Raw genomic sequence first — 27,898 nt, forward strand, 5'->3', positions numbered from 1 at the left:
AAGAAAGATTAGAGGTGGTGCCGCACAAAATAGGGGGTATAACTCACCTCTGTAGGATCTTTACCACCTAGTGCCGAAAAAGCGACTGGGAGAGCGGGGATCTCATCATTTTGAGTCTTGTCTTGTACTGAAATGCAGGTATTCAGGAGGTCATTCGCACTCAAAGACAGGGCATGGCATATCTCGGCCAGCGAGCAGTTCTGGTATTCTAAACTCTCAATATTATCCTTCTTGACAATGTGTAGTACTTCCAGAAGCGAGGTTCCAGAGTCCAAGACAATATGGCACACGAGAATATTGATCAAAGGGGCGACTAGTGCCTCAATACCCGCGACAGGGACATCGCGTCTAGTCGTAAGATATGCAAAGCAAGCAGAATCAGACATGCTATATCGTTGGAGAATCAAACCCCATGCGACTTGGATAACATTGGAGAGGTTGAGCTCATGGCTCATGCAAAACTGGTAGATTGGTGATGCATCCTCGATGTCAATAGAAACAGACCGCAGCTCACGCCTTTGCACCTCTTCGGCGGATAGGCCGATTCTCTTAGTTATCCGTGGGAAAAGGCTGGGAGTAATGCGAAAAAGTTTGCGTTTCCAAAAGTCAATAGTAGTGTCCGTGGGAACCTGTTGTAGGTACTTGATATATTCGGAGTAACGCGGCCCGTAGCCATCGGGAAGCATGCCACTGTAAGCTAGCTGGACCTCATGAGCAATGATGGCTATTGAAGCTCCATCAAGCAGTGCATGATTGGCCTGCAATTCGCAGATAGTGTCACCAGTATGACTCTGACATAGAATCAGGCGCCAGAGAGAACTCTCAGGACGAAATGGATGTGTTTCATGATACGTGCGAATCGTTCCGATTGCATCCTCGCTGGCACACGCCAGGGTCATGATATTTTCTGGAGTTGACCGCAATACTGCCTGGAGGAAATGCTCATGACTCGCACTGCTCTGTATGAAAATAGTCCGGAATATAACGTGCTTATGCAGTACTTTCACCCATGCCATACGGAGCTGTTCTATGTCAATTGGCTGTTCTTTGGTCGTCGCATGGGCTCTCCACGTAAATTGAGGATAGTAGAGTTCAGGATCCTTAGACTGAGTAAGGAGGATCCCTCTTTGAACTGCTGAGCAGGGAATAATATCTTCAAGGACAGCACATTCTGGATTCTTCTGCAGCCTCATCTGATCCGAAACTTTTGCTACTATATAGTCGAGCCCCTCGTAGGAGGTATTCAGCAGCGGGAAGTCACTAAGAGTATAAATCCGAGGTTTTTCTGAGAGCTCAGCAACTGCCCTGGAGATTGAGCTCTTATAGTCGGCAACCCAGAGGGGAATCAGATCATGTTGTTTCATATGCTCGCTGTATATAAAAGACACTTTCAGTTGGTCTTGGACGATACAGACTGAAACCTGAACAAGGGCAAAATAGGGTACAGAGGGCGTTACATCTAACAATGGACACTCAAGAAACCACGGCTCAGCCTGCAGGATAGACCCGTCCTGATCTTTCCGGTTGGACAATCCCTCATAATTGAAAACTATTCTATTTTGGCTGAGTGACAATTCGCCTGATGCTGGCAACCGTTCGCCATTTTTTGCTCTGTGCATGGAAAGCATACGGCAAGTATCTTTGATACGACGAACCATTCCAGTCAAATCAGAGTTAGGGTCGAAATTGACTGTAGTAGGCCGTGTAGTAGTGAAACAACCTACAGTTTGTGCGAAATCGAAGGTGCTGTCCGTGGATTCACGACCGGGACCCCAACTACAAATATTCGGTGCTGCAGAATCGACGAATACACGAGAGAAGGAATAAAGTAGACATGCATGTAATATCTCCTCTGGGTATGTTCGAAACGCGTCATTAGCACGGCCGAGCAATAAGTCTGTCGTCGAACAGCAAAGCTTGAATTCTCGACGAGCAAGCTCCTGCCTCTTGTCTGAACAATCGTCCATGGCCCAGATTTGGATTCTGGAAGCTTGGCTACGCGATTGTACTTGAGTAGAATCTAAGGTATCAAGGTCTATGGCGGATGTGGTTTTGCCATTATTTTGCAGAGAGCACCAAGCCTGAAAGGATACAGGGGCTTGGCTTGGCAAGGGGAGATAACCTCCCTGACCAAGCAAGGTTTCCATATCAGCTACTATGATACGGCACGACGCAAGATCTGCGACTAGCTGATGACACACAAGGACAAGGTAGGTATCGTTATTCAACCCATCAGGATCAATCTGCACGTGGTCAATGGTAAGCAATGGGCCATTTTTGATGTTAAGAACCCCTTGAGCTTCTTGGACGATGGCAGAGAGTCCGCATCTCTGACCGATCTTCAGGAAACGAACTCGACAAGATTCGTCAGCATGGGAAGTGTCCCGTTGCATCCAAACACCGTGAATGTTCCTACTAAAGCGAGAACGAAGTGTTGCGTGGCGATTAACAACTAGTCGGACAGCGCGGATCAAATGGTCTGCATTGACCCTGCCCTTAAGTTTGATGAGCATAGTCCTACTGCAGTGATTCTCATCTTGGGGGCATGATTGGATAATTTGTTGCTGCATTAGAGTCAAGGGAAATGGTATGTCAGTGGCATCTTGTGTAATCATGCCTTGGTTGCGGCTTTCTTCGACATATGCAGCGAGTTCGGCTATAGTACGATGTTGTAAAACAATTTGCATGCTGATATCTATCTTCATTTTACGACACTGTGAAATCAGCCGCATGGCTGACATTGAATTACCACCAAGATGATAGAAGCTTTCGTTTGTGCCGATAGACTCTGGTGCCATATCCAATACTTGAGCCCATAATTGCTGAAATTTGCGCTCTCCATCGGTTGAGGGTCTCTGCTTGTTAATTACTTCTATATTCATGTATGCTTTGATCTGTGTTCGGGATAAATGCGCAGCCCTTCGTTTTAGAAGACGGCGGTCTGTCTTGCAGGTGCTAGTCAAAGGGACACAGGCTAGGGGAAGAAAGACCGTTGGCACCATGCGTTTAGGTAGTCGGCCCTTAAGATAAGCTTGATTGAGAGCTACCTTGGTAGCGAATTCCCTAGTTGGAGGAGCGAATACCTCGGAATTAAATGCCGAATTCCCTGTCTCATCCAGGCCATTTGGTTTGATAAAGGCTGCTAAAAAGGGCTTGTCAGATTCGCTATCCAGTGTCACAACGTCCACGATGACTCGCTCCGCACCATCAAAGCTGATTGAGATATGATGCTCAACCTCTCCAGGTTCAATTCTTTGTCCCTGTAACTTCACTTGATCGTCTTTTCTTCGAACGTAGCAAATGGAGCCATCGTGGGTATGATACGCGAGATCACCTGTCTTGTAAAGCCGCACATGTTGTTGGATACCAAGCTTCTGAACCCACAATGGATTCTCAACGAAGACAGCGGAGGTCCTGGTGGGATCATTCACATAGCCGCGGCCGAGAATGGGCCCTTGAATCAGCAACTCTCCGACAGCGCCGACTGGCATCAACCTATTGTGGTCTTCTGGCTGAACGACCCAGCAGACACAGCCACTTTCACGGCCAATGTTCCTCGGATTGAACGAGATATCTGGGTTAACAGTGGCAAGAACAGTACATTCAGTAGGGCCATAGGTCTCTCGCAGAGAGACTTTACTATGCCACGTCTTTACGTCATTGTAAGAGGGAGTTTCCCCTATCAGAATAACAGTTTTCAGGGATGGGACTTGGTCCGGGTCCAGCAGACGAATCACAGCTGGAGTGGTCTGAATCCACGTGGCATTGAGAAGATTGATCGATTCTCCCAGCGCGTTCATCCTCTGGCTCTCTGATGGAATGCACACACAACCGCCTGCCATTAATGTTCCGAGCTGGTCCATGATCGCTACATCCCACGAGTACGAAGAAAACTGCAGCACTCTAGTTTCGCTATCAATGGATAAAGCTCTGTGTTGTGACCTTGCACTAGTGCAGAACGATGAGTGCTCGATTACGATACCTTTCGGATGACCTGTTGACCCAGATGTAAACACTGCGTACGCAGCATGGTTGGGTTGAGAAGGCGTTGTCTTCGTTGTTGCTGCCGACGTCGTAGCCCATGCCCGTTCTTCGCCGTCACCAATCAGGATCAAATCTCGCGCCGATGGTAAATCATTATCAGTGGCACTCGAAAATATTAATACTTGGCATTTGAGATCATCACAAACTTGTTGTTTGTGTGCAAGAGGAAGTGATGAATCCAGGAGAGTAAAAGCCCCCCCTGCGCGGAGTACGGCGAGTAAAGCTATCGGAGTCCACCTTCCCTTATCTAAGTGAATACCAACATACGTTTCCGGTATCACCCCAGCGCAGGTGAGTATGTTGGCTAGCATGGAAGACAAGTGATCAATCTCCATATAGGTGAAGCTCCCATCCCATGCGCAAACGGCTGGAGCGAACGGAGTAGAAGAAAAGAATGGTGCGATAGCGTCATGTATGCACTCTTCACAGGCTTTAGGGACTACCTGATTGCGCTCACGGAGCCACTGCAAGTGACTTTCGCCTAGGAGCTCCATGCTTCGAGTCGGGGTGTTGCATGAACTCACGGCCCAGAACAAGGCCGCTTCAAATGAAGTCGCAAGATCAGATATTTGTCTTTGCGAGAACGAGTGGTCATAGTACCACAGAGCATACTCCATAGAGTCTTTTGATAGACTGACATTAAGTGTAAGATCATACTAGTTGTTCAGTGTTAGCAACTTAGCATCAGAGCTTGTGCGCTGGGAACAGCCTTACCTCTGTCGGATCGTCCGAAGCAACTGGGCGCATAGATAAGCCTGAATTCTTGTCCGCGGTGTTGGGGTTGTTTTTCACTTGGAAGACTACAACAGTGTTGAATAATCCACTTGCAGAAGTTCGTAATGCATCATAAATATCGGCTAGTGATGTATGTTGATGGTCCAGCTCCTGAAGGAAATCCGAGTGAATTGAACGGACCAATTGCGTAACGGAGCTTCCACCATCAAGATGGATACGGCAGACAAGAATATTGATAAGAGGGCCGATGATCTGCCCTATGCCGTCAATTGCGACATTCCTACCAGACACGACGTAGCCGAAGCAAGCCGTGTCTGAACCTGTGTATGCTTTCAAGACGAGACCCCAACTCAGCTGAACCAGGTTGAACATGGTGATCTCATTGGCTTCACAGAATGATTCAAGGCGATGAATATCGTCAAGTTTCCTGGCAACGTAGGTAACAGGAGACTCACGTCTGCTTGGCGAGCTATTAAGGGTTGGCATGATACAAGGATCTACATTTCGGAGGTGTTCTATCCAGAACTCAGTAGCTGCTCCGCTCGGGAGATCTTGAACATAAGCGACGTAATCCTTGAATACCGCGGGGGGTTTTGAGAAGACTTCACCTTCATAAGCAGTAACAAGTTGGTGTTCAAGAAGACTGGTCGAAAAGCCATCCACAAGAGCATGTAGTATGCGAAGATTGCACAACATAGTATCGCCTCGATCTAATAGTTTAAGTTTCCAAGGACATAGGGGCGTGATGCTATCAGTAACTTGAAGCGCCGAATCTGGGGTGTTCCGATCAAGGAGGACGACATCACCGGAGCCGATCTTCAGCACAATTTGGTCCCAGAGGTTATTGGAACGGGCTTCGACAAATATAGTGCGTAAGGGGGGGCAATTGTCAACGACCATGTGCCAAGCGTTAAGGAAGAGATTGACATCAACGCCACCCTCTCTTGTCAACTCCCACGTGGTGCTAGTGTTGAAGTGAGCCACATTTCTTGCTTGACTGAGCAATATACCCTGCTGAATGCCTGTACAAGCATATGCGTCTTCGATCTCGGCTATAGCCTTGATCTTTTTAGAACTGGATACTTTTTCGAGCATATACTCCAGCCCCTCGTAGTCGGTATGCAAGAGCGGGAAGTCAGACGGGGTGAAACCCTTTTCAATCGAGTTCAATACGACGCTCGCCTCCTCTAGTGCGACATGAAAGCCAGCTGCCCACCTTTCGATCCGGTCTTGGGGCATGTGTTGGTGATAGGTGATTCCCACCTCCAGCTGCCCGCCTTTTACCAATGCCGATACTTCGAACAACTCAAATCGAGGTGCGTTGAGATCTACATCTAGTTTGGTGTATTGAATTTCCGGGAAGCAAAACAAACCCTTTTCGGTTTCGAGCTGTTGGAATGACCCTGCGAAATTGATGACTATCTCCATAGGGACAGCTAAAGGTAGAGAGTCAGGCCCCTGAGGGTGGATGAAGCGTGAGGTGAAATAATCGTATCCATTGTGAGGTACTTGTCGTCTTGCATCCTTGGTCCATTTCAACACGTCGATAAAGCTTTGCCCTGGAATTATGATATTCGGAGTTGGCCAGATTGTGGTAAACCACCCGACGGTCCGTGACAGGTCAATAGACGGATCCCATACTTCCCTTCCATGACTTTCATTGAACACTGTTGGTAGAGCTCTGTCATGAAACTCGTTGTTAAAAGAAAAAACGAGAGCAGCCTGAAAAATATCAGCGGGCTTTGTCTGAAACGCATCATTAGTACCACCCCAGAGGTTCCGCGTAACCCCTTCTTCCAAAGTAAACCCCGTGAAAGCCGTATCCGAGTAGTTATTTCGGTAGCCTTTTAGGCCCCAGTAGTCCAAGAAGTTCTCATGGTGAGATCCTTGGTCCTTGTGAGACACTGGGAAGGCCTTCTCCGGTGGTAGATGCTCACAGGCAAAGGCAGCTTGGCGCCGGCACCATGTCTGAAAGGATAATGATGACTCGACGGATATATCAGGAGTCAGGTCTGTACGCTCTAAGAGCTGTTCAAGATCTGTAAGAATCACTCTCCATGAGACGTGGTCTACCACGAGGTGATGCGCGACTAAAAGCAAGTACTGTTCATGATTCTCTGTATGAAACAGATTTACGCTGAACAGAATTCCGCGACATATATCTAGGCTGCGTTGGATTTCCGGGACTTGCGATCTGATAGCCGCAAGACATGATACTTTGGATAACTGAAAGGTGTAAGAGTTGGGGTTATCTGTGACAATCTGGACCCATTGGCTGTTGATATGGCTAAACCGGCTTCGTAGCATCGAGTGGCTCCTTACGATTGCCTTTATAGCAATGTGCATGGATTCTGCAGAAACCGGGCGTGTGAGAGATAAGAAGAAGCTTTGATTGTAGTGGTTAAGGCATTCAGGTGGTACTGTATCAAAAAACATTGTCTGCATTGGAGACAATGCGAATGGCACGTCGAGCTCCTCTGGCGCATGTGACGGGTAGAATTGACAGCTCTTTCTGGCCCGCGAAGCTAAGCTCTCTAGAGATATTCGACTCAAGATATCTCGCACTGTCACCGTAATCTGCTCACTATGTGCGCGAGCGGCTAGAGACATGGCAGTGATGGAATCGCCACCAAGCGATATGAAGCTTTCACCCATACTGATATCATCGGGCGGCATATTCAGAACTTGGGCACAGAGTTTCTGCAGAGCTCGCTGCATCTCATTCTCTGGTGGGCGCTTGACGACTTGAAGATCAGCATATGTTCTTAGGTCTATCTTCGTGAGATTTGTTCCCACGTCCCGGACCTTTTTGCGATCTATCTTTCCCGCTGACAAAAGCGGTATTCGGTTCACTGGAAGGAACACAGCAGGAATCTGGTATCGTGGTACTAAGTCTTCCAACTGGCATTCGGTGTTTCTCACATCAGCGTGAAACGAGGCTGTCGGTGATAGTATTGCCATGTCGCTAGACTCTTTACGGTGGTTATGAGGGTTAGCTGGATCGGCCACCTCCACAAAAGCCATCAAAAGGGGCTCACTATCCTGGTCGTTTGGCTGAAGAAGCTCTACTGCAACACTTGTCGACCGCGGGAACACGCGGCGTACATGTTCTTCGATTTCGCCTAGTTCAAGTCTCTGACCCCTAATCTTGACTTGGCGATCTTTGCGCCCAATGTATCTCATGACCCCAGTAGGAAGCAACTGTACGAGATCGCCAGTCTTGTACACGCGGCTTTCTCCTTTTCTTCCAGTGTCTGCGCGAAAACGTCGGAGCCACTGCATCTGTGGGATAAAGGCGGCAGCTGTCTGGCCTGGATCGTTCAGGTAGCCTCTGCCTACAGTTGGTCCTTCAATTATGAGTTCTCCCACGGAGCCGATGGGGACCAGCCGCTCAGCGTCAACTGCGTCTACTACCCAACCGACGCATCCCGTCCAAGAGCCAAGCAGCGAAGGAACATCGCCTACTTTGACAGGAAACTTAATTGACGACGTCGCAGAGCACTCCGCAGGCCCGTAAGCGCCAGCTAGACAAATCTTATCGCACCATTTCTCAACATCAGCCTTGTCCATCGCTTCGCCGCTAAGACAAAGCATCTGCAGGCCCGCTAGATCTTCGACCTTTACTATTCTTGCTACCGACGGGGTTAATTCCACTCGTGTTGCGTTAGATGACCTTAGGCAAGCTGATAAGTTGTTTTGTATGCTGTCTGCCGACGGAATGTATATACAGCCTCCATGCATTAACGGGACAAGGTGATCGGTGATGCAGACATCGAAGCTGTAGGATGCAAATTGGAACAAGCACGTAGACGAATTGAATGGGGTGACCTTGGTGATACCTGGAATGCTAGAACAGAAGGAGGCATGTTCAATTATGACACCCTTTGGCTCGCCCGTTGACCCACTAGTGAACAGGCAGTACAGGGCCTGGCTGGGTTCCGACGTTGGTAACGTTATGGTAGAATCATTTTCGAACGAGACCAAGTGCTTCGGCGAGCAAGTTAGTACATGTGGGACTAAACTCTCTCCAAGAAGCGTGCGCTGCTCTGAAGCCACCATGACCTTCGCGCCAACGGCTCTGCAGAGCGATGCCAGACGTGCCTCTGGAAGTGTTGCATCTAGCAGCATGAAAGCGGCAGAAGACCGCATAGTACCAAGAATTGCAACCGTTGTCCATATAGACTTATCAAATAGAAGAGGGACGATCGTTTCCCTTCCCACCCCAGAAGAGATGAGATGCTTGCACAGATAGAGCGACAAAGACTCCAAATCTCCATACCTTAGGCTACCATCCCAGCCAGTCACAGCCACTGCCTCTGGAGTTTTCTCACTGTGCGCCAGGATGAAGTCATGCACACAAGTATCGACTCGTGGCGGAAGTTCAGCATTCCACCGGAACACGGATCGCATACCCTGTGGGCTGATATTCATGAGATCTCCAACGAGTGGATAGTTGGCCAATATTCTCGAAGTAGCATGAGAAAGCTGGAAAAGCATCATTTCCATTACCGACGGTTCAACAATTCGCCTGTCATAGGCGACTAGAAATTTGACCTGAGATGTAGATAACTGGCAGGTGAGATTGATGGCATAAGAGGAGAATGCTGTTTCATCATAGGCATAGTCGTAATCCACGAAGAAACAGGAAGGGTCGTCCGCCTGCTCACCGATCCATTCGGTTATCAAAAGGCTTTGAAATTGGCAGGCCTGAGCTGTTTCGGGACTCCAAGTCCGAATGAGCTGCAGTCCAGCATGTTCGAACCGGATCATACGTGTCGCGCGCACGCGAATGTCTTCTAGCGCTTCGTTGACATGCTGGGAAGGTCGAAGCTTAACCCGGATCGGAACTGTGGCGATTGTTGGGCCTGTCATGCCCTCAATCCCGGGGACTGGGGCACTACGTCCAGCGACGGTAGCACCAAATACCACCTCATCGGATCTAGAGTAAATGGAAACCACTGTTGCCCAGGCGAGGCGTACAATTGTCGATAAGGTGAAGGCCGAAAAGGAGCCATGGCGGTCGAGTGTCTGTTCCAGTGTGTCTGTAATCGATGGCGTGTAGTGATGAGTAGGCAGTAATGGGAATTGGGGACAGTCGAGACCCTCAAACTCAGCTCTCCAGAAATCAGACATCTGAGGGCTGCTAGTTTGGCAAATATGACTTACGAAGCCGTTGAATGGCCGAAGTGATAATGGCTGGCCAAGATACGCACCCTCCAGGTCCTGCCAAAGGAGTGGGAGGGTCCAGCCGTCGTATAATGCGTGATGTAATGTGACTACCAAGCATGATTTGACTTCAATGTCATCTTTTGTCAAGGCAACCCGTGTCAACGGCCCACCCATCGTGATTGAAAGACGGGAGTCTTTTTTGATGTACTCGTCTAAGCTAGTCGCTTTGTGCCACTCAAGCTTTTCGGGCAATAAGACAACTTGGTAGACTTGACCATTGGCATTTTGGATGAGCCGGGTACGTAGAATGGCATTATTCTCAACTGTCAACTCCCAGGCCCGCTTCAAGCGATCGAGATCGACATGGGGTGGTAAACGCAGTGGAATACAAGCCTGATAGGAACCGTGCTGTTTAATACTTAAGGCCAGCAGACCAGCTTGCAATGCAGTCGCCGGATATATGTCTTCGATCTGCGATTCAGATATTGCGCACGTACTTGCGGCAAGAGATTTGACATCAGCAGCTAGATCTTTGTCTGTCAGGAGGGAGAACGGAGGCATTCGGTGCGTGGCCAAATTGGTTCCAACGTAGTGCATCTTTTCTGCCAAGGCAGCGAGGGTTGGTTCATTGAAGATATCCGTCACTTGCACATCCCATCCCGCCTCTCGAGCATGTCGAACAAAATGAATTGCAGATATAGAGTTCCCACCCAATTCGAAGAAGGTGTCGTCCATCCCAATGTCCTCAACCGCAAGCTTTAGAATACGGCAGCAAACTAATAAGACTAGACGTTCTGCCGCTGTGACCGGGTCTCGCCTTTTCCTACTAACTGCTACGTAGGATCTGATCTCCGTTCGTGTGAGACAAGAGGCAGCTTGCCTCAGCTTTCGACGGTCAACCTTGCCCGCGGCAGAGAGAGGGATGCGCGTCGTAGGGAGGAATACTGCTGGCACCATAACGGCTGTGAGTTTCCTACGCAGTTGAGCCACAACATCCTGAGTCTTAGTCCTGAATGCGGCAGTGGATAAGAAAAAAAGGGGGTGATTGGATATCTCTCCCTCATGCTGGTTCTGGTTGGTGATGATCTCGACGAAGGCAATTAGTACCGGCACTGATCCTTCCTCTTCGGAGACAACCACATCTGCTACCACCCTCACAGCGTCTGGGAAGTGATTCTTCAAATGATACTCCACTTCTCCTAGTTCTATTCGCTGGCCATGTATTTTGACTTGTGTGTCTTTTCGGCCGATATAGAGCAGCGATCCATCCTCTGGCTGTAGCTCAACCAGATCACCCGTTTTGTAAAACCTCCGACTATCGCCTGAGAACGAGAATTGGCGCATCCATGCAGGGTCTCGGATGAACGAGAGGTTGGTTTTTTCTTTGTCATTTAGATAGCCACGACCGAGGATTGGCCCCTGAACTAGAAGCTCACCCACAGTTCCAATTGGGGCAAGTTGATCGTGGTTGTCTTTGTTCACGACCCAGCTGGTGCTTCCAGTAGCGAAACCTATGTTTGAAGGACTGCTACTAGGATTCACGGTATCTTGGACTGCGCAGGTGACAGAGCACTCAGCTGGTCCGTACGAGTTGACAAGCTTCACGGCATGAGCCCAGGTGGCAACAAGCCCTGCTGTCATAGGCTCTCCGCTTAACACTAGAGTACGAAGCCCAGGTATGTCCTCAGGGCGCAAAGTCTCTGCCAGTGAAGGAGTGATGTGCATAAAGTTGACCTGAAGTTCGTTGATGGCGCCCGCAAGATCGTTATGCACGTCTGAGGCCCGTGGGATACACAGACATCCGCCTATAAGAAGTGTGCCTAGATGATCTAGAACGCTGACGTCGAAGGCATAAGAGGAGGCCTGTAGCACTCTACTTGTTTTTGCAATGCCTTGGCGATCCTTCGTGGCAAACACACTAGAGACAAATGCGCTATGCTCAATAACAACACCCTTGGGAGTCGCCGTCGTGCCACTGGTGAAGACCGCACTGCAATTAACATGTGAGTAAATTCTTGTACAAGTTGGTCTGGTTGTGTCACGCATGGGAATGAGCTCTCTATGTATACCACTAGCTCTGATGGCATATAGTGCATCTAATTATTCGGATCGGGTAGCAAATGACAGGGTTCCACATACTATAGCATGTTGTAAGGTCTAACAATAGACAAGTCTGAAGTCATAGTCACTGTCTGCTCGTAATTTTTTGGCTCTTGCCATGCGTAAGTATCAAGACATATTGTTTGCGGATTCAAGGACAAAGCTGTCGGTAAAAGTGCAGTGGAAGTAAGTATTAGGGGAGCATCCAGTTGATCACTGATATTCTTCAGTCGGTCGAGGGGATGGGCGGTATCTAGCAGCACGAATGCACCGCCTGCTCTGACAACACCTAGAATCGCGACGGGGGTCCATTTACACTTCTCTAGATATAAAGGGACTAGCACTTCCGGTTTCACTCCACGCTGCGCCAGATTATTAGCTAATTGAGCAGACATATGATTCAGCTGATGGTAGGATAAATCGCCATTCTTGCTTGAGATAGCTATTGCCTGTGGTTGACTCTGAAAATGGTGCTCGATGAGTTCATGAACCGTAGCATCGATTTTAGTAGGGGTCTTGTGATGCCGAGCCTGCAGCTGTTGTACCGCGTCTGGCTCATCCAACTCGATATCGCCAACATTGGAAGCAGGGTATTCTAGCAACTGCAGAATGGCTCTGCTCAAATGGCGGGCAAGCAATCGCACTTTTGTTTCGCTTAGCAGCTGTGTGTCGTAAGATAGATGCATCATTATATGGTCTCCATTGAGGTCGCAAAGTAGTGTTAAGGGATAGGTGTCGATGGAAGCGATGTTTTCGGTAAATCTATGAATTTCATGGAGTAGCTGGGGTTGGTAAAAGCTATGCTGCTGCTGAATCACTAACAGGTTCCTGAATTGGCATGCTTTACCAGCGTCATCTCCTAGACTCCTGATGTTGTGTAAACCCGTCCCCTCGTAGGGTATCATATTAACTGTTCGGAATTGTATATCTTCTAGGGATTTCCGTATGGATGCTGTAGGGTTGAGTTTCACACGAAAGGGGACAGTTGCCAATGTAGGCCCAGCCATTTGTTCAATACCCACCACGGCAGCGCTGCGTCCCGTAACTGTAGCTCCGAAGACGACATCACCTGAATCAGTATGCTTGGACAAAACTATGGCCCAAGCCAAGCGGACTATGGCCGAGAGAGTGAATTGAGAATTGGTAACTGGCGTATCCAGTCTCTGCTCTACTAGTTGCAAATTGGTCTTCTTGCTACGATCAGTGTTATATATCGGGAAGATGGAGGCGTCGATGTTTGCAAATTCGGATCGCCAGAATTGGCTGCAAGCCGTTTCATCTACGTTATTGACATATTTCACGAAGCTGGTGAACGACACAGCATGAGGCTGGCGACCAGCATATGCTAGTTCCATTTGCTCCAGCAACAGTGTCATTGACCAGCCGTCATAGATAGAATGATGGATCGTGAGAACGAAGTACGATCGAGCCCCCTCGGATATCACGTTATAGCGCAGGAGAGGTGTTCCTAAGCTGATATGCATGTCTCGATCAGCTTTCATAGTTTCTTCCAGATCAGAACTTTTTACTGCACATGGCGGCCCGTCCTTTAACACGACTTGGAGCATACGGCTAGACTCAGACTGTATAATACGGGTCCGAAGAAGCGGGTTGATAGCCACAACAACGTCCCAGGCTGCGGCAAGACATTGCACGTCGACGCCATCATTGAGTTTATATTGGTATTGAGCCACGTATGAGCCTTGGTGCTTGATAGTTAGACTCATTAGACCCTCTTGAAGTGCGGTGCACGGGTAGATATCCTCGATCCCCGTGAAGGGTTCGCCACACTTGCTTGCAGCAGTCTCTCGAAGCGTCTCAGCCCCCTCCTCTAGTGGTACTAGGCTAAATGGGCAGTACTCTTGCTCGGATGAAGGGGTTCCATATTGCAGTCCTTCAGCAAGGCTCGCTATTGTCGGTTTGCTAAAGACGTCCGAGACGGTCAAGGAATAGCCCTTAGCGCGAGCAAGGCCGACTAATTTCATAGCTCCAATGGAGTCGCCACCTACCCAAAAGAAATTGTCTTTGATGCCTAGCTTCTCTATCGGTCGAGCAAGGGCCGTTGCCCACATATGTTGCATTGCCTCCTCGTTTGGAGTGTTAGGTTGCAACCGTTCCTCTTCCCGCCCCGAAAAGATGAGAGTCTCGAGGTCGTTGTAGGATAAGTGACTTGAAGTATTATGAAGCAAACGCCGATCTGTTTTCCCCGATTTGGTCTTTGGTATACTTGAGACTGGAATCAAGAACTGTGGTATCATATGATGTGAGACAGAAGCAATAAGCTTTCTGCGTATATCGTTCGAAAGGGAGTGAAATGCTTTACTAGGCGATATAATAAGAGACTCGGAATATTCATCTTCCTTACTTTCCCCTCCGTGCATAAAGGCGACCAAGACTGCACTCTGTTGCTTGGCTGGTCGAATACAATCAGCTACCACGTCGTGACCTGAAGGCAGGAGGCGTCGAATATGCAGTTCCACTTCTTCCAGTTCAACGCGCTGTCCTCGTATCTTCACTTGATTATCTTTCCGACCCAGGTACCGGAAAGAGCCGTCCAGGTTGTAATGCACCAAATCGCCTGTTCGATACAATCGACTGTTAGTCCCAAGGGTCGTGGCGGGCAGCCACGAAGGTGGGGATATGAAAGCGGTCTTTGTCGCTTCTGGTAGTTGAAAATAGCCACGAGCGACAACTGGTCCGTGGAATAGCAACTCGCCTACCGCTCCTATTGGCATAGGCCGATTAACATTAGAAGGATCAGCAATCCAACCATGGCCACCCACAGGCTTTCCCACTGTAGAAACAGCCCATTTTCTAGGCTCAATCCGGTGAATGGTGCATATTGTACACTCGGCTGGCCCGTAAGCGTTGAACAAGGTAACTCTGTCCGCCCAGAGCGCAACAAGATCCTGTGGGATTGATTCCCCAGTCAAAACTACCACGCGTAGCGATGAGACATTGTCCGGGCGGAATAGACGAAAAAGAGAAGGCGTAATGAGTGTCCAATTTATCTGTGCTTGGGCGGTGAATCCCTCTAATTCATTCATTCTAGCCATTTCCGATGGGATACAGAGGCAAGCTCCATTGGTCAGGCTGGCGAGAATCTCGTTGACACTAGCGTCAAACGCGTATGAGGCAAAATGTAAAATGCGTGACTCGCTAGACACCATCAATTTGTCTCTTATCTCTCGATGATCGGTGCAAAGATTGTTATGCTGTAGGACTATCCCTTTGGGGCGCCCAGTGCTACCTGAAGTGTAGAGAATGAACGCTGCATTCTCTGGCTGTACGATCGGCAATGAAATCTGATTAGATGGCGATTTTATGAATACCTCGGGCGTGATGAGGATTTTGCTTATTGGTATCCGGATATCGGACTTAGTTGTCTCTGGTGATACTAGTATAATCGGGGATGCGACCTCCCGAAGCACAGCTCGTATACGTTCAATATGTGTGCCGGAGTCGATAAGCACACAAACACCGCCAGTACGCAAAACGGATAGTATGCAGACAGGCACCCATACAGACTTCTCGAGATATATAGGCACGGGCATCTCCGTGGTCACACCAAGGCTGATCAGGAGCTCGGCAAACCGTGAGGAATGGCTCCAAACCTCTTGATAGGAGAGGTTTCCATCCCAGGCATGGATCGCCGACCTGTTGGGGCACTCTAGGCATCTCATCCGAATCACATCATGCAAACAGAGGTTGACAACACTGGGTGAGAGGCTATTCCAGTTCAAGATTTGACTGAAGTCCATGTCGCTAAGCAATTTTATCTCGGACACACTTGCCTCCGGTTTGGCTACAATATCTGCAACCACGGTACTGAACGTGCGTCCGATAGACCGGACTAGTTCGCCGGGGAATTTATCTAGCCTGTACGTGAAAGACAAGGACAAGGAACTGGGGCGTAGTCGAATGTCTAAAACAATATCAAACTTAACAGACAAGGTCAGCTAATGTTAGTATACAAGAGAGGATATGGATAAGTTGCAGTCAAATTTTGAGAAATGGGGGCTTACCTCAGTAGGTTGTTGGTCTTGTGTCTGCTCAAAGATGATATCTGTGCTAAGTTCAGGAGGTTTCTCCTTCTGATAAGTAATGATGGTGTTGAATAGTCCACCTTTAGAGTGTCCTAATTCTCGGTAGATATCAGATAAAGCGCAGTGTTGATGAGGAAGACTTTGCACGAATCGGTTTCGACATTGCTCCAAGACTTGTCGCACACTCGACTCCTTGTTGTGCAAGTCTACTCGGCTGACGAGCATGTTGATGAGGGGGCCAACAATATTCTCTACTCCGTCAATAGGAACATCTCTGCCAGATGACAAGTACCCGAAAACGATTGTATCATTGCCGGTATAACACTGGAGAACCACTGCCCAAGCAAGCTCCATAACATTGAAAATAGTAACACCTTCCTTCTCACAAAATGAACGCAGTCCAGAATTGTAATCAAGACAGATCTCATGACAAAGCAGTTTTTCATTCGGTGTGTCTATTGCATCTGGTGTCGGAAACGGAGGGAAAATGCAAGGCTCGGTTGAGTCAAGGTAAGACTTCCAGTACTCCAAGTTATGAACGCTAGAGGCTTGTCGAAGATATCTGATATATTGATCATATTGAGGAAGTTGTCTGAGCACATCTTGATCTTCATAGGCTAACGCAACATCTCTAATAATCAAGTACGTAGACTCGCCGTCCATGAGTGCGTGGCTGATCTGCAGCTCACATTTGACCGAATCTCCCGTTTGAGGGATAAGCGTAAGTGACCAAGGCAGCATCAAACTATCTCCGACGATATCAAGGGGTTGTCCATCCTGAATGAGAGAGAATTCGGGATTATCGGAGTGCAGGATCACGATTGGGACACGTGGGGATCTCAGCACTACTTGGTAGTAACAGTCCCCATGGCCTTGTACGAAAAAGGTGCGAAGAATGCGATGAGCTTTAGCTAAGGCTTCCCAAGCCCCCTCCAGTCGGGCCAGATCCACTGAAGAGCCATCGCGAGACTTTGCTTTCCAAGATAGGCAAGACAAATAGGCATGAGGATCGCGAGCCTGGCTTAACAACATGCCCTGCTGAATAAAAGAAACAGGGTAGATATCTTCAATGCCCGAAGCGTCGTTGATATTGCTGTGGAATATGATTTGTTGTAGCAAAGAGTCAAATTCTTCGTTTGTGACGGCAAGTTGTGGAAAATCATTGATTGTTGGCTGAAACTTAGCGTCTTGTAACCGCTGATTCAAGTTGGCCAACGTCTCTTTGTACAGTTGGAACCACTTGCGAACGGCACCTGAGTGGGAAATTGGCGATGGATATGATATCCTAGCCTTGAGGCTCCCATCTATTTGAGATGCAACAATTTTGAAACGAGCTGCTTTTGGAGCTGGGGCACTTCCTCCACCACTGCCTAGTAGTAGGGAATCGGCATATTTTATCCCATGTTCAAAAGCTTGCGGGCCAGTCCAGTGAAACGTAGCTTCGATATTAGCCTCTTGAGGGTTAAGGAAAAGCCGTTTCTCGTAGGCATTCCGATATGCATCCTTACATTGACGGACAACATGTATCAAATCCTCGTGTCTGTCTATCGGCGCTGATAAAGGCAGATAGGTGATGAATTGGCCAATTACATGGGATGCATCGTTGGGTCGTCCATCGCATTGGACAGATATCCTTAAACTTCCCCGGTCAATAAAAGTAGCCCCGAAGGAATGCAAGAGAGCGCCAAGAAGAATCTCTTCGGGGGTGGCATGCAGCACGGCGCTACCTTCCGACCACAGCCGCGAAGTCGTTGTAGGGTCTAAGTCAAACTCAATTGAGTTGGTTCCATAGCTATTTATACTGGCATCATGAGACATTGCCCAATAGTCGACCGAAGGCTGCTGTAATGGCTGTTCCTGAACCCACAGAGAACTAGCAGATATAGATGCATCGTAGCATGACTTAAAGGATGCGACCGTTATGGGCCAAGAGCCGCTTTCGTTCTTGAGCCAGGTGCTTAACTCGGCATAGATGGCTTCCCATGAGAGAGCGTCGATCAGAACCACTGGGGCCACTAAGAGCAGGTGCTGGTCTTTATCTCCACCTTCTGTGATCAAGTAGGCGAGAAGTACCGGCCCATCTTGGAGGTTCAAGCGCTCAGACTGGTCAACTGACATCTGCACTAAGTAGTCGGGCTCAACACTTGTGACTTCCAGAATAGAACAGTCATATGAACTGTGTGTTGGTTCTCTTATCGTTTGTTGCCATCGGCCGTCTGTTCCAGAAGTAAATGCCATGCAGAGCGCAGGATGACGAGAGACAAGAGCGTTGATGGCAGCTTCCAGTTTAATCAGGCTAGTGGTGGCTGATAAAGGCATGAAGAGCGCATGTGTGGCCATTGGGCCTCTCTGCCCGTTATGGCTTGGTGAATATTGATTCTCGAGCAGCAATTCCTGCAATGGAGAAACGAGCGAGGGCTCGTGTGCTAGGTGGGCCTCAGAATTGAGACGCATCATCATCTCCTCAGCAAGCTGAGAAGCCGTTGGGTATTGAAATATATCTTGTGTCGTGATGTTGAGCTTATGTGAACGAAAGTATGCACTTAGCTGCATAGCTAAGATAGAGTCCCCTCCCCTGCGGAAAAAGGAGTCGTGCATATTAAGACTATCTGCCTCAATCCCCAGGATACTGGCGAAGGCAGCTTGGAGCCGTCGTTCGACCTCAGTAGTCGGGGAAAGCTTTGGTCCTATGGGCCCCAGCATATATGCTTCAATGTCCACCCATCGTAGATTCGCTGCCTCCTGCCGCAGGCGTCGGCGATCTGTTTTACCTGAAACCGATAGGGGAACATGGTCTAGTGCAACAGAGGCGCGAGGAATCATGTACGGAGGTACTCGGGTTCGAAGCTCGTTTTCTACTATCTCCATTCTAACGCGGAAGGCATCTGTAGGCACACGAAAAAGCGGATTGGAAGTTGGGGAGGTTTCGTCTTCTCTAGCGTCCCCAAGGCGCACGAACGCTATGAGCATGGCTTGTTCGAGGCCGTTGCGATCTACGTGAATCATCTCTGCAACGACGTTTGCCTGAGGCCCAAGTATCTCTCCTATATGCCATTCAACTTCGCTCAGCTCAATCCGCTGACCATTGACTTTGGCTTGGGTGTCTTTTCGTCCTAGGTAGATGAGCGACCCATCATCCTGGTATTGCACCAAGTCTCCCGTCTTGTATAGGCGGTGAAGGTGGGACGCGTCGCCTCGAAACTTACTTAGCCATGAGGGTGTGATTGCGAACGCGTTGGCAGTCATCGCTGGGTTATTGAGATATCCCCGCCCTACAGTGACACCTTCTAGGATCAACTCGCCTACTTCACCAACGGGGAGTAGTATGTCCGAATTGTCCTGATCTACAATCCACGTTACGCACCCAATAGAAAAGCCAATGTTTTGCGGGTGTGCAGTACGGGACATTGCAGAGTGAACTACCGAGTAGACTGAGCACTCGGCATTGCCGTACGCATTAACTAGTCGGACGTGGTCAGCCCATTTCTCCAGGTCAGTTCGAAGCATTGGTTCGCCAGCAAATTCTAGAGCCTGCAGGCCAGGGAGGGTTTGCACGTCCAGCAGCCGGGCCACCGAAGGCGTGAGGCTGGCCTGGTTAGCTCGTAGCTCTGCGAAGGCGCTCGCAATATCATTCTTGACTTGTGTCGGTGAGGGGATGCACACGCAACCGCCAAAGATCCATGTGCGAAGAAAATCCATAATAGTTGGATCATAGGCGAACGAAGCAAACTGGAAAGCGCGTGTCTGCGAGGACATGCCGAGAGCTCGTCCTGAGGCTTCAGCTGCAGTACACAATGAAGCGTGTTCATTTACAGCACCTTTCGGCTTGCCGATTGACCCTGACGTATACACAGCATAAAGTGCATTGCAGCCCATAACCGGCACCGCCCTCCAGCGCCGGTCGTCGGTCTCGAGCCATAATCGCGATGATGACTCTCCAACAACCATAATAACTGCTTCATCCGTAAGCTGTTGCGCGAGGTCGTCGAACTCCTCTGCGGCGAGAATCACGGTTGTCTGTATATCGCGACAGATCTCTCGAAGACGGGCTAGCGGGTGCGCGGTATCAAGCAGTACAAACGCTGCCCCGGCTCGAATGATACCAAGTATTGCTACTGCAGTCCATTTCGACTTGTTGAAGCATATAGGCACAAAGTCCTCGCAACCGACACCCAGGGAACTGAGTTGACTGGCTAGAGCCGAGGAAAGCTTGTCTAAGTCTCCATAGCTATAGTTGCCATCATAGCTGCACACACTTGGTGCACTCGGCACTGAGTCAATGTGCTTCTGAATTAAGTCGTGGACGCGGAGATCGTCCTGCTTGATCGAATAACTTCCGTTCCAGTGTGAGAGCCGTGCAATATCTTCGACCGTGCATCGTGACGCCACGGTCGTCGTCATCAAATCAGCATCTACACTGAATACATCCGGTGTAGATGGCCCCATGCTCCTTTCAACTACTATATTTCCTTCCATTCTACTCGTACTGCCCTCATCGACGACTAGTTTCTGCCTATTCATCCTCGCACGTTCATGTCAGACATACACAGCCTCTCTCTCTCGTCGTATGGAATAGCTTGTTCCTGTGTATACGCAGTCTGTGTAGTCTGTCAACGTCAGTACGTATAGACTTCGACACTTACAGAGCAGTCCAGAAGTTTATAGCAGTCAATTTGTTCTTTTCAGCCCTAGTGTCGAAGTGATCATGGCAAGCACCCAATCAGAAGCCCGCTACTTCACGGCCTCTCAACACTCGACAAGGTTAATGAGGTGGTACATCTACCGCACTAATCAAAACTTCGTATTTCATTTCTCCTGAGATACCTACCAGCGCGTGAAGTTCTCGTCCGATGATCGCAGACAGAATCAAGCAAGCTCTTTCACCTTGCCAATAGGACGCATATGGTAATCCATTCACGAAGTATTATTATGCGCATAGCTAGATGCAATTAGTGCAAGTCGTACCGTTATTGTTACAGCAGGATGTAGGTCCATGTTCGAAGTCTCTCCCACTCTGGTGTTACATTCCTGCAGGCGGCAGATAGCATTTGCGTGCTATGCGACATAGACTTGACGTTGGACAATCGGAGGTTGTGTGACATTGAGATATGTTAAGCTGTGGCAGTGGTTTTTATTCTATTGCACAAAGTAGTATTCCCAGTAGATGAGAGACGAGGCACTTCTGAACGGATGTTGCTCTTCTAGGAGCTAAGCACGACCTCGAAACCAAATGGTCCGGTTCGCTTAGTGAATAGAGAGCGCCTATGTCGGCGCTGTCAGCAGGGACGCTTCCAAGTTGGAGAGGCCATCCATATCTCCGGGTCCATCCAATTCGTGTGGTACTTATGGCCTATCAACAGGTAGCTGTGGAACATGAACATAATTGAGGTCTTCGTATTGGTTCAAGCCCAGACAAGATCCCGTGATGCTGATGAGATACGTAAGTATAGATGTGTTGTACGTGCCAGCAGCCATTGGTGTCATTTTTTCTCTGGCCTGTCAGCGTCAGCAATGTTGATCTGTCATCTTTTCTGCCCACCTACTACGTAACTAATTCGCACGCTATAGATGGGTGGGTCAGTCAAGTGGTAGACCATCAGGTTTACTGTTGCCAGTCGTATGCAATGAACGCCTCGACTAGACTGGGCACTCTGCATTAACCAGATGAGGCAAGTTCCGGCTACGACATCAATATGCCACCGACTCCTATAGCAGTCACGAAAACTGAGCTGGCGTCAGTCGATCCGGCGGATAGAACGGACGAATGCATGACCCCGCCATGATGCATGCAGATTTCCGAGTTCGTTGGGCGGATGCAGTGACGATGGTGGTGGCCGTCGATGTGACCATATATGGCTTTACGATTGGTCTACACCCAGGCCGAAATGGGCGTGCACTCAAGGCTAAAATGGCAGCATCACCGACAGTGAACAACCTCATAACCTTCTAAACCTCATAGCACATTTCCCATCATTCAAAATGCTTCGCCGCGTATCGTTGGACCGCCCTCAAGAACTGATCAGCGCCATTGAAGAGGATGGCGGTGTTATTATTGCCGGTTTTGCTTCTCAAAGCCAAGTAGACCAGGTCAACCAGGACATGCACGAAGCCCTGGAGGACAGAATCAAGGATGAAGTATCCCCTCACGTTCCTCTTCCCTAGCCATATGCCGGTATGACCTGTCACTTTTACCATGGTAACTAAGACTCAACCCCGCGTTCTTAGGCATGGAAACAACGCTACAAAGGGCGCATCATTTGTGGTTATCTCTATGGTCGAAGCGCAACAGCCCGGGAGCAGTGGATCTTGAGCCCTCAGCTCCAGTCTGTAGTCAATCACTTCCTCCGCACCTCGAATCCTCCGGAGGTAGATCTAAACAGCGCGATTGGGCGCAGCACCAACGCCATTTTGTCGCAGGCTGTCAGCATAGCGACGCTGGAGGGCGCAGAGGCCCAGCCTGTGCACCGTGACGACAGCATCTGGCAAAAGTTTCACCAAAGCCAGGAAGAATCAGGTTACTGTTTAGGTTCAGACCTAGGCATCTCTCTCCTCGTAGCTGGAGTCGACATAACCCGGGCTAATGGAGCTACCATGGTAAGCTGTCCCCTGCAAGCGAGGTTATCGGTACCATGCTCCCAACCCCCCTGCTGAATCGGCCAGTTCGCGCCCGGATCTCATCTCTGGGCCGACGCAAGAACTGCGACTCCCGACGAAATGGTGCCAGCCGAGATGCAGCGAGGTGATGCCCTCCTCTTCCTCGCTTCCGCACTCCATAATGGAGGAGCCAACGCCACTCCAGCGACGCGCATCCTGCATGCTATTTTCTTCTGCCGATATTGGGTGCGACCAGAAGTAAGTTTTCTTGATTTCCAATCTAACTCTTTATTCTCCTTCCATTTCCAGACGACTGCGTCGGCTCATCTGATCCTAGGCCAATGATTTCGTGTGGTATTCCCGACAAGAGGTGGAGACGTGGTCAACCGAAGCGCAGAGACTCGCTGGGTACGTTACGGACGGGATTCTCGGTATCAGTGACGATGAAAATGCTATCTATGCCCTACAGCGCGGAGAGGAAGAGAAGAAAAAAGCGGGGGGCAGGTGATGAATGCAAAATTGCCATGTAGCGACTCGGGTACATTTTTCTGATTTGTATCATATCGGTGAACACGTTAATCTTAGATGGGTGCTTCTCGCATCTGCTGTTGAGAGGGCTGTAAATTTTGATAATAGAGTCGTTCGAAGATCCGTAAGATCTAAGAAGTTTGACCCTCGTAACCGTTGAGTCCAGGCGCGAGAGAAATAGACCAGAAAGAACTAGACCCTGCTCGATTCCCTTGCTATGAGGGTTTCATGCGCTAGGTGTTGTGTAACTGACGTGTATATATGTTTGGATGAGCAAACACCAAGTGCCTTCACCTCCGGCCCAAGCCAAAGATATCGCTACATGCGTCAGGCCATAGACCAGTAGATCTTGAGGTAGTCGACAGACCTTTAGGTCAGCCGCGTGACCATTCTTTTCATCTTGGTTTGAGAAAGTAGGGTTGGGTTATGTCCTTGTAAGTGCGGCTAGACATGTGCCACAAGCCGTTATACTACTTCTACATCGATATCCCGTGATACTCTGAACCTAGAGCTGTTACAATAGGACTGTTGTTAGCTGTTGACGATGCTCTCTCGACGAGCCCAAGATCAAGTGCCTTCCACTGACTCGAATGTGATATGGGATGTGTTGCAGGGCCAATGGCACGAGCAGGATAACCCTCATGGCTACGTGAATGTAGGTGTAGCCGAGAATCGACTGATGCAGGCAGAACTAGAGAATTACCTCACCAAGAATATCGACTTACGTGGATGTGTTTTGACGTATGAGGATGGCCCGGTTGGCAGTCAGCGTCTCAGGACGGCACTGGCAAGATTTATCGACCGGAGGATGCGCACACATAGATCCTTGGACGCGTCCCAGATCATAGTCACTAACGGCGTGTCCAGCGGCCTCGAGCACATGGCATGGGCCTTGGCTGACCCGGGAGATTCTTTCCTACTAGGACGACCGTACTACGGAGAAATTAACCTTGCTCTTCGCCCCCACGTGCGCACGTGGCCCGTGGCTTTCGGTCAGCTCGATCCCTTGGGCCTCCCAGCAGTTGCTTGCTACGAGAGGGCTATCCTCGCCGCGCGGGAGCAAGGGACGACCATCAGAGGTTTGCTGCTATGTTCCCCACACAATCCGCTGGGGCGGTGCTACCCACGAGAGGTAATTCAGGCATTGCTATCCCTCTGCAACAAGTATCAGATCCACCTGATCAGCGACGAAGCCTACGCCCTGTCTGTGTGGCATGGTCCACCCTTCACGTCGGTGCTGTCACTAGATCTCAGCGGCATCATCGATCCCAGCCTAGTACATGTTCTCTGGGGAATATCCAAAGATTTTGGCGCCAATGGGTGGCGCGTAGGTTGTATCGTCTCACAATCCAACCAGCCGCTGCGTGCAGCCCTGGGAACAGTGGCCCTCTACTCGTATGTGTCGTCGATTACAGATCGTATCGTGTCCCAGATGCTAGAAGATGATTCCTTCACGACGAGCTATCTTGCCAAGAATCTGCGGCGACTCTCGAACGCGTATACGTTCGCAACGGACTTCTTGCGGCAGCATGCCATTCCCTTTGCGGGGGGCACGCAAGCAGCCTTGTTCATATGGGTGGACCTTGGGCAAGCATATCGCAACCGCCACCCGGAACGAGCGGCGCTACGGAACACGGCAAAGGAGGTCCAGCAAGCATTGTGGGCTCAGAAAGTCTATCTGGCGTGGGGAGGGAACTTTGGTAGCGAGTCTCCGGATATGTTTCGCATAGTTTTTGCCCATCCGCGGAGCTATATGGAGGAGGGTTTGCGTCGTATCGCGAGGGCGCTGGAGAGCGGTGCTGAGGGCCAGTCGCAGAGAAGCAAACGGCCGCGGCTCAAGGAGCCCAATGGGGCGAAGGATTATTGGAAGGAAAAGGTGATGTAACAGCGCCTTGGGGCAAAGAGATTTCATTGATGTTGTAGAGTAGGTAGATGCTTCAGGTTGACTGGAGGAATCCACCGTGCCGGCCATCAGTCTCGAGCTTACCTAAGCGAGTTTGCCTAATATGGCTAGTCAAATAACCCGCTTACATACATGTACACCTCTTACCTCTTCCATGCTTCCATTGAAGTGAGGGCTACCTAATCACCATCTAACCACTGAATAACCATTTAATAGCTGTTGCGTAGCTGTTGAATAACTTTTGCATTACGAAGCGAGAATAGGGGCAATATCAAGTGATGGCGAATGGACAATCGCAAGTATAGAAGACGAGAGGTACTACATGTAAGTATGACTCTCTTAGCAGATGAATCTCACGAGACAACATGGCTCTAAATGCCCAGCCACGAGGCCCATGTAGGGCGGTTTTAGCTATGTTGTCAGCTAGGCTTTGAGCAACGTCGGCGGTTCATCCGGGTAACGGCATGGTGATACATGGCGAGGAGAAGTCTGGTGTCGTGCGGTGTACTGCAGGAAGAGCCGCCTGCTCCTGTGCGACTGGATTCCTAACTACCTTATGTAGTAACAAGATAGAGAGGGGAATATCATGCCACTGCTATCATGAGTATCTCTGCACGACAAGTACGCCAACAGCAAGAATTAGCAATGAATGAGGAAGGATCTGGGTCTATTCGTGTAATTACACACTCGCCCGACGCAGACATCCCCCAAGGAATTCTATCAGCACTATCGGCATAATCCATGCAATATATGTACTTGTACGTGGGCATCCTGAGTGCCATGTGTGTTCCAACTGACTGGCATGCTTGCATCTACCCTCATCCACGATGCAAGCACTATATTCTACCTGTGGAGAAACCGCGCCAGAATAAGACAAACAAGATAAACGAAGGCATTCCCCACGAAGAGAAGGCCGTGCGGGAGCAAAGGATTGCTGAGAATCAACAGGAATAAACCCGACCATAGCGGAGTCCCTGCCATACTGGCCAGTGATTGCATAGTCCGAATGCACACATAAAGCCTCTCGAGCGCGTCGCCATCTGACAATGCGCTGGTGGCAAAGGAGCGTAGCGCGTCCGCCACGCCGACACCCATGGCTGAGATGGCAACTCCAATCGTATAAACAACCAGAGATGGCGCCATCGCCATGGTGAGTGTGCCGGTCAGCAAAGCAATCATGCTGGCTGTGATGACCCAGATGTCCACTGCCTGCTTGGTACGCAATCGTGGACGGAGAACATAGTTCGATAATACAGGCAATGATAGGAGAACGAAGGCCGAGATGATCATTTCCATCGCTCTGATCTGGTCGATGTTGGCTAGCCTTGCATTGAATGTGCTCGATGCCCATTGCGGCGATGTACCCGATATTGTACCACCCAAAGTGTAGGCGAAGAATAGGATCATGATGTGTCGAGTAAAGGGGTGCAATACTGTTTGAATTACGAGCTCTACAGAGAGATAGATATCTACTGTGGCGGCGCGAAGAAGTGTCCGAAAGATGGTGGAGTCAGGTTTGGTAACGACATCAGCGGCTGGGCTCTCTATCTGAAGAGGGCGGGTTGGAGAAGGAGATATGGAATCGGTGCTCACAAGAGAGCGGCGCTCTTCCACCGAGGCGGCCTCGCGGTCGATGTAGCTCCGATCAGACAAGTCGTCGTGTCGTTCATGAAGAAGTAGATAAGCCAAAACAATGAGCAATACGTAGGTGCAGACAATCAACAGGCACAGCAACCACACATTGAACTTGAGAAGTTGGGCGCCAACAAATGTACCAATCGACATCATTCCAATCAGACTAGCGCTCAAGAGGTTGAATGTGTTCGTCCTTGTTATATGTATTATGATTAGCTCTCTCTGTGGTTGCGTATTGACACGAAGGCCAAGAGGAAGAAGACTTCATACATCCTGTCTTGTGGGACACTTTCTGCGACGTAGAGCCATAGGATGATTTCACGCATCGGCTCGCCTCCGCCGATTAAATCAAAGGCGCAAGTAAGATACACCCACCGAATATCGTCGAAGAACTTGTGGAAGTAGACTTTGAGTAGCTTGTTTATTAGGTGTCGGGTAACATAACGCAATCCTCCGGGTTGGTGGAATGGTGGCGATGGTGAAGATACAGGCTACTTACACACAGAGACGAACCAGGTTATACGCAACGCATAGCTCTTCATATTCAGGAGCAACACGCTTCTTTTACCGATGATAGATGCGAGTCTAGTATAGAGCGGAGCGACGAGGAAGCCTGCATATCGCGGGTTCCCATCAGACACGCACAAGAGAGAAACAGCTGAGTCGCTCACCAGCGATCACAATGGAGAAGTCAAGCAAGCCCGAGTAGAAGGCCACTTTGGACTGCAGTGCCTCCATCTTGCACTTGTGTTCAGGAACGCTACCGTCGGCGCGGATGATGGTGGGATCAGTAGCGGCATAAAACGAGCGGCAGAGGTGTTGTTCGATCAGGAATATTTGCGACGACATGGTTAGAGCGTAGGCGAACCCGTCGAAGGCCAGCACGGACATCGGCCGCCAGGATGTCGCCGGCGCGCAAATGGTGAACATGGCGACCACCTGAGAGAGTAATACCTAGACAACTACGAAAATAGATGAATATGACAATACCTAAGCATGAAGCAGAGATCGGTAGTGATTGAATTTGCTACGTCAAGCCAAGCTCGAGTTAGGCGAGAGCTGTGTTTAATAATCATCGGAGTCCGGACCGATCCGTGGTGACTGATTCTCAGGTATAGGAAGAACAAACCGACCAGGCTCGACA

The 27,898-nt window shown here is 49.5% G+C and overlaps 4 protein-coding genes across 4 annotated transcripts in view; 2 read left to right on the forward strand and 2 right to left on the reverse strand.

The window, feature by feature from the left end:
- F5B22DRAFT_535749 (putative nonribosomal peptide synthase) overlaps positions 1–21,212 on the reverse strand; it is a 29,763-nt gene extending 8,551 nt beyond the window's left edge. The window contains exons 1-4 of the mRNA XM_047972781.1: positions 16,074–21,212; positions 12,088–15,989; positions 4,759–11,938; positions 48–4,700 (exon numbers count right to left, since the gene is read on the reverse strand). Of these exons, the coding sequence (XP_047825397.1) occupies positions 48–4,700; positions 4,759–11,938; positions 12,088–15,989; positions 16,074–20,615 (20,277 nt within the window). The 5' untranslated portion in view covers positions 20,616–21,212. The remainder of the gene's footprint in view (positions 1–47; positions 4,701–4,758; positions 11,939–12,087; positions 15,990–16,073) is intronic.
- An 861-nt stretch (positions 21,213–22,073) lies between these two features.
- On the forward strand, positions 22,074–23,196 carry F5B22DRAFT_640099 (phytanoyl-CoA dioxygenase family protein; the record flags this gene model as incomplete). The annotated part of the gene is made up of 3 exons (XM_047977811.1): positions 22,074–22,229; positions 22,320–22,688; positions 23,026–23,196. 3 exons carry the CDS (start codon positions 22,074–22,076, stop codon positions 23,194–23,196), a joined length of 696 nt encoding a protein of 231 aa, XP_047825398.1.
- A 564-nt stretch (positions 23,197–23,760) lies between these two features.
- On the forward strand, positions 23,761–25,101 carry F5B22DRAFT_651993 (putative aspartate aminotransferase; the record flags this gene model as incomplete). Its single annotated transcript, XM_047979544.1, has 1 exon — positions 23,761–25,101. One exon carries the CDS (start codon positions 23,761–23,763, stop codon positions 25,099–25,101), a length of 1,341 nt encoding a protein of 446 aa, XP_047825399.1.
- A 184-nt stretch (positions 25,102–25,285) lies between these two features.
- F5B22DRAFT_628771 (uncharacterized protein) lies at positions 25,286–27,447 on the reverse strand. The gene is made up of 5 exons (XM_047976442.1): positions 27,426–27,447; positions 27,254–27,367; positions 27,130–27,160; positions 25,682–26,947; positions 25,286–25,443 (listed from the first exon to the last, which is right to left on the reverse strand). The coding sequence occupies exons 2-4, from the start codon at positions 27,294–27,296 to the stop codon at positions 25,963–25,965; spliced, it is 1,059 nt and encodes a 352-aa protein (XP_047825400.1). The 5' UTR covers positions 27,297–27,367; positions 27,426–27,447; the 3' UTR covers positions 25,286–25,443; positions 25,682–25,962.
- Between the last annotated feature and the right edge of the window lie 451 nt (positions 27,448–27,898).

Source organism: Xylaria bambusicola (assembly GCF_022495145.1).
Source record: "Xylaria bambusicola strain CBS 139988 unplaced genomic scaffold F5B22scaffold_78, whole genome shotgun sequence".
In the NCBI taxonomy this organism is placed as follows: domain Eukaryota; kingdom Fungi; phylum Ascomycota; class Sordariomycetes; order Xylariales; family Xylariaceae; genus Xylaria; species Xylaria bambusicola.

Bases quoted from the DNA above. Each gene is read 5' to 3' on its own strand.
- F5B22DRAFT_628771 (XM_047976442.1), bottom strand. From the start codon at position 27,296: ATGAAGAGCTATGCGTTGCGTATAACCTGGTTCGTCTCTGTGT. The intron at 27,161-27,253 runs GTAAGTAGCCTG...AGCTACTCAAAG, and splicing joins AACCTGGTTCGTCTCTGTGT to TCTACTTCCACAAGTTCTTC. The intron at 26,948-27,129 runs GTGGGTGTATCT...ACATATAACAAG, and splicing joins AAGTTCTTCGACGATATTCG to GACGAACACATTCAACCTCT.